Source organism: Ischnura elegans, chromosome 9, assembly GCF_921293095.1.
Source record: "Ischnura elegans chromosome 9, ioIscEleg1.1, whole genome shotgun sequence".
Taxonomy (NCBI): domain Eukaryota; kingdom Metazoa; phylum Arthropoda; class Insecta; order Odonata; family Coenagrionidae; genus Ischnura; species Ischnura elegans.
Window position 1 is genome coordinate 74,672,086 of NC_060254.1, and position 13,807 is coordinate 74,685,892.

The window sequence follows — 13,807 nt, forward strand, 5'->3', positions numbered from 1 at the left end:
GTTAGGACCAGTCGGAGCGCTGATGTCCTTCATCGTCGCGGTACATTTTCGATAAGAAATGAAAGCATGACGCGGACACAGTAGTTAGATTTCAGGGCTCATGCAAATGAAAACTCTAAGAAAACGGGAATATCGAACAGCAATTTGGTGGGCGACTGTTCAATACTGTGTTCAATTGGCGGAAAAACTTTATGACACTCCGGACACCGATTCAGTGACAAGTTTTCATTACCCTCAAAAGTGTGGCTTCTCCCCACTCCAGTCTTCAGCCGTGCTACACGCAGGAATGAGTCTCAAGAGAACAAAAAAAAACTTCAAGCGTTGGTCGTCAACGAACAAGTTCGACTCCTGCACAAATGAACAAGTTCGACCAGCTGCAACGAGTTGGGCTTCGGCTCTGATGGGTTTTCATTCGAAAGACTGTATACTCGATGAAAGCCCATGTGAATAATCACGCGCATGATCATTCATCGTGTAAAACGGTCCACAGTTTGGAGATCGTAAGTGGTAGCATTACTTTCCCTCGACCAATTGTTTTTCTCGTGCCTTACTATTCGTTCAAACCAAACACTGTGACCTTAAAATTTTCATGGCACATCTTAAAAAAATATCTGTAACTCAACTTTGAAATTTTCACTACACTTTGAAATTTTTACCACGGTTTTCTCTCATATGTAAAAACTTTTTAAAAATCTAAATAAAAATATCACAGAAATTTCAAAATTAACTAACGTATTCTTACCACTCTTAACAAACGTTCACATACATTTACACATTTAAAAAAAATTTTACTTTTAGGAAACGAGCCGTTGTCATGACAACCAGATTATACATTCGCAAATCCTACACTCGGGTATAAATGTAAGGTATAATCTTACCTTGGCCATTTAGTAGCTCTTCCAACTATGATATTAACTCCTGAACTCATCCGATATTTTTGATATTGCTCTAAACGTGTAACGCACTACGGAAGTAGAATTAATTTTAAATGAATATTTTACACCGAGAAACGTGATAAGAAAGTGGGTAGAATGATTCGCAGCTGATCAAGGGATCTCAGGCTGAAATACGGACTTTCAAAAATAAATATGTAAGAACTATCATCATGAAAAACTTTCATTTATAATTGCGGAACCTCTGGCTTGAATGATCAATTTCACTAAGGTGGTTTCTCATACGGCAAATATATTTTTTTAATCAAATAAAAAATAACTTCTCGAACATTTTCTTTCCCATCTCTAGTCCTGATGTCTAAACCCAATATCTTCTCTCTGGCGAGCTTCACCGAACCCATGAAAATATGCATACCATAAAATGTTTACTTGGCAATTACTCCTCTATTCATTGTTTATGATTGTTGCAAGAAATTAAAATAGTATTCATAAATGAGGCTAGTCACGATTAAAAATACGAGTTCAAACTCTTAGCTTGTTCTCATACGACATATCTGCACCCCATAGCCACGCCGCAAACATGAGCAGCTCGATAGCAGTCGAACGCAGCAGTCGAAGAAAAAAACGGTAAAAAAAACATACAACCGGCTCCGTCGACACGTTCAAATGGTCACTGGGCAAACCGTTGTCATGACAACCGCCCCGGAACTCCCGGTTACCGCCGGGTCGCAGACTCCCGCGAGATTCCAAGGTGGGGAGGAAAAGGAGTCCCTAGTCCAATAAAAAGAGATAAAACGCTCTATCCATCGAAAATTAAATTCTCTTTAAACGAACAGAAATAATGCTCTTGTACACCACACAGAATGAAATAAAGTAGGTACCCACTGTAATGTAAGAAGTTCGCAAATGACCCAGTAATTAAAGTTAGTGCCTAACAACCGCACACTGACGTAGCCAGCGGGGTAGGTCAAAGGGGTTCAAACCCTGCGCGAATTTCTTGGGACATGAGGTGATAAATTTAGCCATTCAAAAAGAACCCTTCAAAATACACTCCCTCATAAAACCCCCGAGAAATTATTTCCTGAACACGGCCGATGAAAATACGTGATTCATTAAAAACGCTGTACGATGTTTTTTTTACGCCCTGGTTTTTTGTACATATTGACTGAAATATACAATTTCAACTCATAATTCATATCACCATATAAATAGAGTTTTTCACCCGATCAGATTGCACATATGTTATTTATTCCTTAGCAGAGCTTGTCTTTATTACAATAATATACTTTATCAAGGGCATGATAAATTCAATTTTAATAACAAGGAGCAATAATTTTCCCACAACGCCATCGATGATATGTCAACAGGATATCTTGTAACATCTCTATCGTAACATTCCCTCTAATCCTCTCTCAGCCCTAAAAATACTACCACGCTTCGATTGTTATTTGATAATACTGCTGAATATTATTTTGATCCTTGTTGTCTACCTTTTTTTCTATTTGTTACCACGTTTTATTGTACTAGCTTTCTTGTTTTTCGTTCCGGGAAAAGTCTTGCAACTCAAATTTAGACCACTTCCTGATTAACTAGAGCACTGAAATTTTCTGGATAGCTGAGAACTGTATGAAACTTTAATGTAGTTACACTTTTACCACGATTTGAAGAGTGCTTCGATCAATATTCCGGAATAAAAATTAAATATGGAGTTTTAAAAAAATGCCACCAAAATCTAATGGAGGCGCTGCAATCACAGTAGCTGCAATAAAGGATCGGTTTCTAAAGCGTAAAGTACCTGCATATATTTTGATCGATTTATTTGTAATTATAAGTCCTATGAAATTGGCCTTGCGCTGATTTTGGACTGCATTGAATAAATGCGCTCACAAAGGTTGCCAATTTTGCTTATTGGAACGTAAGACCTAAGATTCTGCAGGCGTATCAAGTGCAGAAAGGTTTCTCGAGTTTTCCATCTCGTAATTTGGTTGCACTTCAAAACGTCGGGAGACGAAGAGTAAATTACCCGGTTTAAAACCCGAAAAACCTTTCTGCTATTCCTCATAAGAAATTTCTAAAAATACATGCTAATTCCCAAGCATTTACGAAATAAAAATATGTAGAATGTGGCTGCTGGTGAGGAAAGCATGTTTGGTATTCATTTGAATCATAAAAATGTGACCAAGTAATTTCTATTGGCGACAAGCTGAAGCCCCAGAGTGGAACGAAATTTATCGATAAACTCGCTCTTGCGAGGGCTTTTTGGGGGCGAAAAATTGGAGTGAATGCCTGCGTAAGAAGCCTTTCACCAGAAAGGCTATTCATGAAATAAACTCCGCAATAATAGGGCTTCCGAGGGCCGGAAATTCCCAAAGGACGAAGAAGAAACTCGATGCAGAAAAAGTCATGACGTAAGTGGAGAGATTATTTCCGGAAATTGGGTCGGTTCAGGTGTTCGCCTGGCGTGGTTCACCAATGAAGCCAATGAACAAAAGAAGAGCGGAATTAACGCATTCATAAAAAAATTATGACAAAATAATTTAAAAAGCTACCGTGAAAAATGAATTAATTATTACAGATAAACACAAATACAGAGATGTGCCTCATACTTCTATCAAGATATTAGAATGCAGCGTTGTCGATGCACAAAAAATCGAAATAACAATGGAATATAACAATGCGAAATATGGTAGACGAAATTGATTAAAAATGCGTATTATCTTTGGTTAAATGTTAATATCGATGTGCGAATATGCAGAAAAATCCTAAAAATTAATTAGGCATTAAAATGCATCCAATGCAACCGGAGTCAATGGCCATTACTGAAAAAATAGCTTTTATTGACACGTTGTTAATCAGATAGATAATTAACTGGGCAAAAAAACTGTATCTAACAATATACATATTAAGCTCACTTAGAAACCATAATCTTACAGCAATTATGCAAGTTACATAAACTCTCACGGAATGATGGAATCACAGGGAAAAAAGAATTATTTGGAAATTTCATGGACACGATTTTTATTATCGAACCCACAAAAATTTTAAAAACCCATCATTTTCCTTAAAATGACATACATGCTTATAAATTAACGTCAGAAGTTTTTTGAAATGCGAACGCGTATTTAGTAATCCGCACGAAGTTCGACAGATCACCGTGTACAGCGCTCGACACCTCATCGATAGCAGCGCCAACGGTAGGAGGCCAAAATACACGCGAGAAATTCTGTACCCGCGAAATTAAACGGCCACTAAGAAAAGGCTCCCAAGTTTTAATTAAAAAAAAGAGACGTCTTGGCTAAGTGCCGGTGAAATCACTTTTCAAAGAGATATGGTACTCAGTGAATAAATTCCACTTCATAGTTTTATGCACTGTTTCGACCGGGTTCAATAAAAAATCTTTGAAGAAGAAAATTCGGCGAGTAATCTGCTCAAATGATGTGATTTTAACATTTTAAAAATATTTTTACACCCTTGAATAAGGTAGAGGGCAACGCATAATGGAGTGAGAATAATATGGTTCTCATAATTTCCTAAAGTTAAATTTTGTAATGTGATAATGGGATAACATTATAGAGTAAACTTTTGGGCTAATTGTTGAATCAATAAGTTTTTGAAACAGATACTTCGACAACGGTAACTACAACCGAGAAAATGACTCTTAGTTCCTTATCCCACTGAAATATACTACCAATAAAGTTGTTTTAAATAACATTAAAAATAGAAGTAAATAATGGTTTGCCACAGCGTAGCTTACTCAGACCTTGGTTCAAAAAGTATAACTAAAATTATGTATTTTATCTAAGCAGGAACGATGTACAGAAATACGAAAATATTGAGATTTTTTCCAGAACTGAAATCGAAAGTGTCTAAATGAGTTCCGTACCAACGGTTTCCAGAAGTAAAGTAGGCACCTACCTCAACTGCCAAAACATTAATAACAGTATATATTCCATTTAATTAAGGCTATCGTATTTTTGTGTGATTGATAATTTCTAAATCATTATTGAGTTCTCGGAAAGATGATTTCCTGAAAGGTTCAACTGGTGTAACTACTCCATCTAGGGTTAATATAAATAAATCCAGGCAATCAAGTAAACCTCCACCTCAAAGCAACCCATAATTGCGATCATGCAGGTGTTAACGCGAAGTGCAGCATTTAGTTTCGCGATATCAATCGATATAATTCCTTACTGTCTGAAGGATCCCCATCGCCGGTTGGCAAACGCATCGTTGTGGCTGCGGGTGAAACAGAAAACAAATGAGATGTGGAAAAAACACAAGCCAAATAAAAACATATCAACGGGAAAATATACACAACAGAACCTAAAATGAGGGCGATAGGTACTGACAGCCAATGCAACACAATACATCGTCCGGGGAAATGCGACACACATCTCGTAGAGAAATTAATAATAACGTTCTGCTTCTATTTCATGGTTTTACTTCAAAGGTTGAATTACGTACATGTTAAGATACCCACTTAAAACCATCTAATTTAAGTTACGACCAAGGATGAAGAGCAAACGAAATCGAAAGATTCCCGTATGATCACCGAAGTTATGCAATGTTGGAAAAACAGTTGGTAATGATACTCTGGTAATTAAAAGTCTGAGCGCTAATGCACCAATAATTTGGCCTTAATTATTGCCCCCAACCAAGCAGTATATTGCAGTGCATTTCCAAGGCAGGCAGAAATCTTTTTCTGTTTCTTTCATAAGATGCCTCGCTATGATCTATTCATGCGTCCCACTTTTTAGTTCCCCGTCCCAAAGATGACAAGGAAAACTTATGACGCTTACAGTTCTCAAATTACAGAGTATTTATCACATAAATATTAATTTTACTTGTTTCCAGACTAATACCTGATCTATTTGTAGTGCAAGGCATGTTCCGAATTTTATGCAACTCTAATTCATCTATTGGTATACCAACATTAAATTTAGTCAAATAAGAAAAATGAAGCATTTGATTAACAATCTAATTCCAGCAGGTAATTTTTCTTTCACTAACATTAACAAATGTTTTAAACAGTTCTATTATTCTTAAACAATATCATCTACTGCGTTTTTTATCCTTCGAATAGGAAAAGCATTATTTCTCACTGAGAAGGATTTTCTATCAAATCGACAGCACATCAACAAGCTCAAGAGAAAATTATGGCACTATTAATTGTTTCAATGCAAGAATACAAAAGTTAAGAATTAATTGATGTTCTGTTTATTTGATTTTCTATTTAATAAAATCTCGAGATAATTACCTGAGGGGACAATTAGAATCCTCGGTCCTTAGTGTTAAAGGAAACTAACAATGTAAGATTAATACGGAATTTTGGCTGTCAATACCGAACAAATAAACAAATTACTAAGCAACTATTGCTACATTGCGGAATAGTAAATAACATTAAATGACTACAATTAATACATTGTGTGTGAATACATACTGTGCAAAAGAGCTAAAAAAACTACAGAAAAAAAACACTCTACATGAAAACTGGATATAAGCTACTGGTTACCAACTACCAAAAACAAGAAAAAAATGAAACTTTCATTGTTCATATCATTTTTAAAAAACATAAAAAATAATACCATCATATGTATAGCAGTCTTAGCATTAGTTTAACAACACATACTTTATAAAACCCATGACACTAATTAGTATATGAAAGGTGCACATTTTTTTGGAAGTACTTGCCGGTAATACGAACAAAATATTTCACAGCTACAGCAATAAAAAACAATAAAACAACTCATTCCGGTATACCTATCAAACCAATTATCGAAAATAATGTAAATAATATTTACAATAATAAATATCCTATAAATGAACTGAAATAAACTCGTGGAGAAATTACATTAAATTTGACGTCTGAATGGCAAAACGCGATTCGTCCTAAAATAAACTTTCCTTATATTTTCCTGGGATAAGATCCCTTCTGAAAATCGTCGATTTGCCCTTGAGATTAGCATGTAGGGGGAGTATTTTTTTATGATCACATCAATGCGCGCGATACACACGAAACGTGGGAGACGGAAGACATTTTGTGGGCGAAATAAGCGCTCGATAATAGTCTTCTGTTTTTTTTTCCTTTCACAGAGCTGCAACCGTATTGCGTGGCCACCTTCCGTTAGATTTCGGTTTTTCCATTCCTGGCGCGGAAGGAAGTTTTTCGGAGTGAGAACGCGGAAATCGATTACAGACCTCGAAGCACGAGGAAAAATATATGCAAGCGCAGCGATCCCCGTTTTCAAAACACAAACGTTACAATCAAACATCCAATGCCCGAAATCATGCTATGATAATACTAAAAAAAATTGTAATTACAGCCAGCCAGTTACAGTTAATTAAAGCCAGTTCTCTTGTATGGGGTAGAGGTGTGGGCCCTAACAAAACATACCCAGAAGAAGTTAATAACACTTGAAAATAAAATATTGAGAAAATAATGAGTTTACAACACAATAATTAATGATCGAATTTGTTTGTGTTGTGTGAGTAGTATTGTTCGTATTACCAGAAACGTACCTACTAACATTTAAAATATTGATCGGAAAAATATTTTTTGAAAGTTTCATATAAAAAATTAATAATAAAAAATACGCATTTTTGCCATTTTTTTATTATTCAGTCTTTTTTCCACTCGAATTTAGTTATCTTATTCTCCATTTCAAGTAGCATTTTTATCATTTTGTAAATATTTTTCTTATTTTTTTTAATCTTTTTAAAAAATTGATCATAAATACAATTTTATGACAATTTCGTGCAAGCATCAATAATGAAATATGTTATTCAAGTCTTTTTTGCAACTTTCTATTTTTTTGTCTTTTTTCCACTATAATTAATTCATTTTATAATTCGTCTTCGCAAGAAGTATTTCTTATCATTATGCATATATTTTTTGTTATATTTTCTTTTTTCAAGTGCGTCAAATTTAACTGTGTATTCACCGTCGTCACTACGCGACGGTATAAATAAATAATCTCCGGGAGACTAGGACGACAAGGGAGCAACGAATCTCATCGAGTATTCACGCAAATCCGACGCAAGCGAGTATCTACCGCGTCAACCCGTCTACCATATCCGTCAAGACTCGTAGTTATACGTGGAGCACTTGAAGAGCACTGTACATTTTCCGCGGTCTCTTGAAAATATCGGCCTATCTCACCGCACTGCCCACTACGTTCTGCCACCGTACTTACTCGAGTGCTTTTGAGGGAGCGAGCTCTGGCGAGCTTTTGTGACGACCCCGCTCTCGCCCGCATGCATTCATGAAGAGAATGCGTCGCTCTCCGGACTCGGATTGCGATGAAATCGAGTCCAGAGCACTCAGCTCAAGATTAGATTGCAAACGAGATGAATTTTCTGCCGTATAAAGTGTGAGCTACTGAGCTGAGTGCTCAGAGTGGTAACGTACATACATACATACATGCATAACGAAAGGCCACATTAAAATCGTTGATGAATCGCCTCACTCTTGCTCGACCGTTCTCATTTGGAGACGCGTTGGTCGTTTCATTTATTTTTATTTAAATTTAATTTCAAACTTATCTATGTATATTACTCTAGAGTAAGTATATATACTTACTCTATGATATTACATATAAAAGAGGATGTCTGTTTGTTTGTCCGCAATGCGATTCCATACGGCCGGACGAACTTCGACCAAACATCGTGCATAGATGAATCTCTGCTACCAAACCCCCCAGTGCTACTTTCGATTGCGTCCTTTGCGTCATATTTTGATTACCGTTATTTACGTCTCGTCATACAACTTCTATGGTGGAACATCCTGCCGGGTAGGCACACCTCTTGACAAGCTCAAAGAAAAAATGTGAATATCCAGCCATTTGATCATGAATTCCAAGTTCCAAGCTTCCCACATCTATGGGCACTATCCTTATCGAGAAACGCCGGGTGGCCTGATGGTAATTTTATAAAACTTGAAATTTTCAATGCGTGTAGAGTAGATGTAGGAGAGTAGAGGAGTGGCCCTAAGGACTCGTTAACTCGGACTGTAGAACAGACAGATTCAGCACGTCTTTTTTTTACGCGATCAATAAGAGACTAATACGGCAGCGTTAGAACTCACAAATAGATAAGAAGACTTGTATTGTAGTTAACTAACCTTATTGCATGTTAAAAATTTTTCCAAGTATTTCTAACAGCATGTAGAGTGTGTTCTAGCTATATTGACACATTGTCTCCATGAGTAGTTGCGATGTTTTGCCTTTGCATGGTCGATATAAGAGACTATAAAGACAGCATCATAACTTACTAATAGGTTAGTTGACTTGTAGTGTAGCCTATTGACTTATATATATTCCTTAATGTATGTTTCTGAATTTTCCTAGTATTTATCATAGCATGTTCTGTGCGTTCTAGCTACATGGGCAGATTTCTTTAATGAGTAGTTGGCAATTTTTGCCTTCGCATGGATATGGCAGAGTAACTTGTTAGTATTCGTAACGTTTTTTGGTCCGTGTGGTGTGCATGTGGGATTACTATTGCATGCTGCATGCTTGCGATTGATTACCCCCTGCCAAACACCCTACTGTCGGTGTCAAAATGATGTTGCAAAAAATTGCAAAAAAAACTGAGAAGTGTTTCTATCAATTTTATTTTTTCTTTCGAGGTAAACAGTAGGACTAGTTAGTGTTTAAACATATTCGTTATTTTACAACAAAATATTCGTTCTAAAACTACGCAGAAGCCATTTTATTAAACTGCAATAACTTTGCAACTTAGTGTGGTAGATGAATGTTGTAGGCCTATTAGTTTTCCCTAGGTTTAGTTACAAAATTCATGAAGTTGACAAAACGGCTAATTTTTTGGTGCGCGCAGTAATGTATTGCACTCGTGTGTCTTGATTTTTTAATATTTCATCAAATAAAAAATAAATCAGAATTGGGATTAAAATTTCCTTAAAAATGACGTATAATTCATTATTATGGCATGCGCCGAAGTCCAGATATAAATTTGCAAAGTACAGCGGCACATCATTTTGACGCCGACGGTATAGGTGGCCCGCAAGGTACTATGTGGATATAGATGAAACCACGTTAAATACGACCCGCAATTTCGGTACACGACGTTACAAGCATACAGATGATTCATTCCCCTCACCTAGGCTGCTGCGCTCTCCTCAGGCTGGACCGCGCCCAGGCGTTCCTCTGCAGACCGAGATGTGGACCACCTCCTCCTCCTCCTCCTCCCCCGCCCCCTCCGCCGCCGTTGGTATGGTGATGGCGCGTGGGGCTGCCATTACCGTTGACCGCACCCTTGCGGGGAGAATACGAAGGAGACGAACCCTCGTCGTCTTCGTAGTCTTCGGCCCCGAGTTCGAACTCCGGCGCGGGCCCTTCATCTCCTTCCCCGTAGCACTCGAAGCTCTCGCCATCCGACAGACTGGAACACTGACTGTAAAGAAAATTGACGAAGGAAAATGAATAATTCTCTGTCATAATAAATTCGTGGCTGTGTGTTTAAATATAGATCCCATCTTCATTCCAATTCTTAAGGCCGTTTTACACGGTACAGGGAATTGCGCAGTCTGACGTACGTGTGAAGGCGCAATCAAAATTGCGTCGTGTAAAGCGGTGAATTGCTAGAACACATGCGAGAATGCGTGGATGCGAGACGGCAAAATAGCCCGTTCTAATTTCGTTCATGCATTCGCGCAATTCCACGCCATTTTAGAAATTAATGCAGCTCTAACCTGCGCAATTCCGTGCCTCGTGTAAAACGGCCTTTATAGAGCCTTAACACTGGAACCACTGAACTTTCCAACCCCACCAAAACCGCGGCATGGGTCTTTTTTTTACCATTGACAAAATACGTTGATCCTGTCATGTTTAAGCATAATTGACGGTTTTTTTGTGGCCTGTGTGAACAAAACACGTATTTAGGTAATGTTGAAGACGCTTCATTAAGTATAACTTGGACTACAGTAAGCTAATTTTGACAGCAAAAGTGTTGTTTGTCAAGAGGGGCGCAGCGCCGGGCAGAGGTGACGCGGCCGGCGCGGCGTGAGTAGGCGGCCGGCGCAGTGCACAGATTATTCCCTGCTGCGCTTCTAACTGGCAAGAATAACTGTATCTGAGCATCGATCTACTTCGTAATAAACTGTTATTATGCTAAATACAAAATAAGTGTACAAAAAAAACTGAAATTGTAGGTTTTCCCCGTATGGGACAAAAAAGTCCCATCCCGCGGTTCTAGGTAAATCGTCGTTTTTCACGCGAACCAAACATCGTACAATATTTTCAATATAACCATTCGAAAGAACATAAAAAATGAGTAAAATTCAGTTATTTTAAAAAGGATCAAACCACTAGTACATGAATGGCAAACATTTGCAAAGGGCGATGGGACAAAAAAGTCCCGTCCGCGGTTCTAGTCTTAACCCTTTCTACCCCAGAGCTACTTTTGGGAGCATTCAAATTTCAAGATTTGTCATAATGAAAACTTGAAAATTTTGCAATTAATCATTGTTACCGTGGCAGCTGAATATTTCGTCATTACAATTAACATCACAAAATAATGCGAAGCTTAGATATTTCCTAAACAGAACATATAATGCATACATTTTTGATTTTGCTTAGAAGCAACATTGGGTTATAACATATATCTATATATATAAAAGAAAGTCGAAAATCGTGTTAGTTAGAACACTTATAACTCGAGAACGGCTGCACCGATTTCAATGAGATTTGGTTCTTTGGATTCGTCTCAGGCGGGGTTAACATATAGGCCATTAAAAAAGGATAATTTTACAAAAAAAATTCATCGCTTTCCTATGGACATGCTTTTAGGAGTTATAGTAACACAACAATTGATAAGTCGGTCAAAACTACAAATTAAATACTTTGTTTTGTTTTTACCACTTTAATAACTGAATTTAGTAACAATATAACATTTTAATTACTAAATATATACAAAATATTAATTAAATTGAAATTACATTTTTTAAATTTAATTCGAGCTGATTGTAAGCCCAGCCGTGGCCTAGCTCGAGTTGACACTTCACTACCGTGTTTGTAAACAAATCTCCAAGCAATTGTTGACAAACGGTAATGTCCGTGTTCCGAATCAAAGATGGTTGATTTAGCGAGCAAGAACGAAGATGTGGATGACTAAAACGAGGTAAATTCAAATAGTTCGTACTCTGCATGGATTCTAATCTTTTAAATGTGTAACAAACGAAGACGAAATCACCAACTATCTATCTTAATATTTTAAGTCCTTGGACGTACCTGGCTTACCAAGGCACGATTTACAGAAAAATGTAGTTTCTGTGCTCATGATCTTTCGAAGCCTAAACCAACCATAACTATCCAACGGAACGTGTGTGATCATTAACAAATTGGTGATGAATGTGATTCACGCAACTTTACTCAAAGGAAAATTCAAAGGTTAGGAAGTCCTCATTCCGTAGATTCCATGATCTCAACTCATCTACATCTACATCTACATAATACCCTGCGAGCCACCTCTAGGGTGTTTGGCAGGGGGTGATCAATCACCAGCATGCAGCATGCATTTGGACTCCCACATGCACACCGCACCGTCCAAAAAACGTCCCGTATAATAACAAACTATACTACTATATGCTGTTAGAAATAGAATATAGAATAGAAATTCAGAAACCTCATATTTTCAGGGGGGTTTCCTCATATGCCCTTTTGAGCTTAAACGTATCCAATTTCAAATTCGTTATGCATTCGTGATAACGATTAAAAAATCGCATGGTCTTTCTTTCAGTTTTTGTGTTGTTTGTGATCATGTGCTAATGAAAACCCATGCTTTTCTCATGGTCAATTTAGCGTGCTATGTTCACGAGTCGATAAACCATCCTCTGTATTTCGTCCTTCGCTTCAAGTGCGTAGCTAGGATAGGGGGTTTTGGGCGCAGCTAATACCACGGGTCTGTAGGGTATAAAAAACTCGCTAAGGTAAGCGGGAAGTGTGGGGGCACTTCCCCCAGACATTTTTTAAGATAAATGGTTCAAAATAGTGGGTTTTGTGGCTGTGTGAATAGTTAAATATGTTTTGTTTGTTAGTCATCCGTCCCCCTAATATTAATAACAAAATCTTTCATAAAAAAATTCTCTAAGCTCTTGGGGGGGGGGGGGGTTATCCCCCAAAGCCTCCCCTCGCTGCGTCACTGCTTTGCTTCGCTATATTTATTTAGCTTCATCCGCTTCATCTTGCGCCTGATACAAAACAAAAACTGTTGTTTATCAGAAGGTGGTTGACGCAAGACATTAAACCCGAATGTGTAGGGCTCACCGTGGTGCGTTTACGCATGCAGTACGTTTACGCAGTGCATTTTTTCCAAATAGAGATACTAAAACTGGCGCGCCTTAAGTCATTTAATGCGAATGCTGCTTCATAGGGGCTTTTCTTGCACGATTTTGAGCATCAGTCAAGCGTCGGTCTGGGGTTGTGTCAACCTGCCCTCTGAAAGGGCCAAGTGTATGCAACAGACTTGGACCTAAAAACATTTTTTTACAGCTAATAACGCAAATAGCCAACAACTGAATGCGTATAATTTTTATTTCATAAACTGCTTTATTAAACCAAAATGCCCAAAATTTCTTAAGCCAAAACGTAAGAAAATTTGTTGAAAAAAATCCGCGTAAACGTGCTCCGATCCACCCCATGTAGATTCAATAAAGAAAATGTCTTTCTGACAAGCAATTTTGGTACTCATTTACGTAGTTTTATTGAATTTGTATCCTTATTTTATTATAATAAATTAAACATGATTAAAAACGATACAGCCGCTCTTGATTTATAAATGGTGTAAGTAAACTGTAAGTTCATTGATTGTTAGGCGGTACGAAGTTCGCCGGGTCAGCTAGTATGTATATAAAATAGGGTCATGCATAACATATGATCTTCGAACTCCTTAAGACCAGC

General features: G+C 37.5%; 1 protein-coding gene across 5 annotated transcripts in view; it reads right to left on the reverse strand.

Annotated features, from left to right (window-relative positions):
- The window catches only part of LOC124165736 (rab11 family-interacting protein 4B), a 569,850-nt gene that overhangs the window by 209,322 nt on the left and 346,721 nt on the right, over window positions 1–13,807 (reverse strand). For 4 of the 5 annotated variants that reach the window (XM_046543223.1, XM_046543221.1, XM_046543220.1 and 1 more), the window contains 2 exons: window positions 10,011–10,304; window positions 5,085–5,129 (listed from right to left, as the gene is read on the reverse strand). In XM_046543223.1, the coding sequence (XP_046399179.1) occupies window positions 5,085–5,129; window positions 10,011–10,304 (339 nt within the window). The remainder of the gene's footprint in view (window positions 1–5,084; window positions 5,130–10,010; window positions 10,305–13,807) is intronic. The other variant, XM_046543222.1, reaches the window with a different exon arrangement.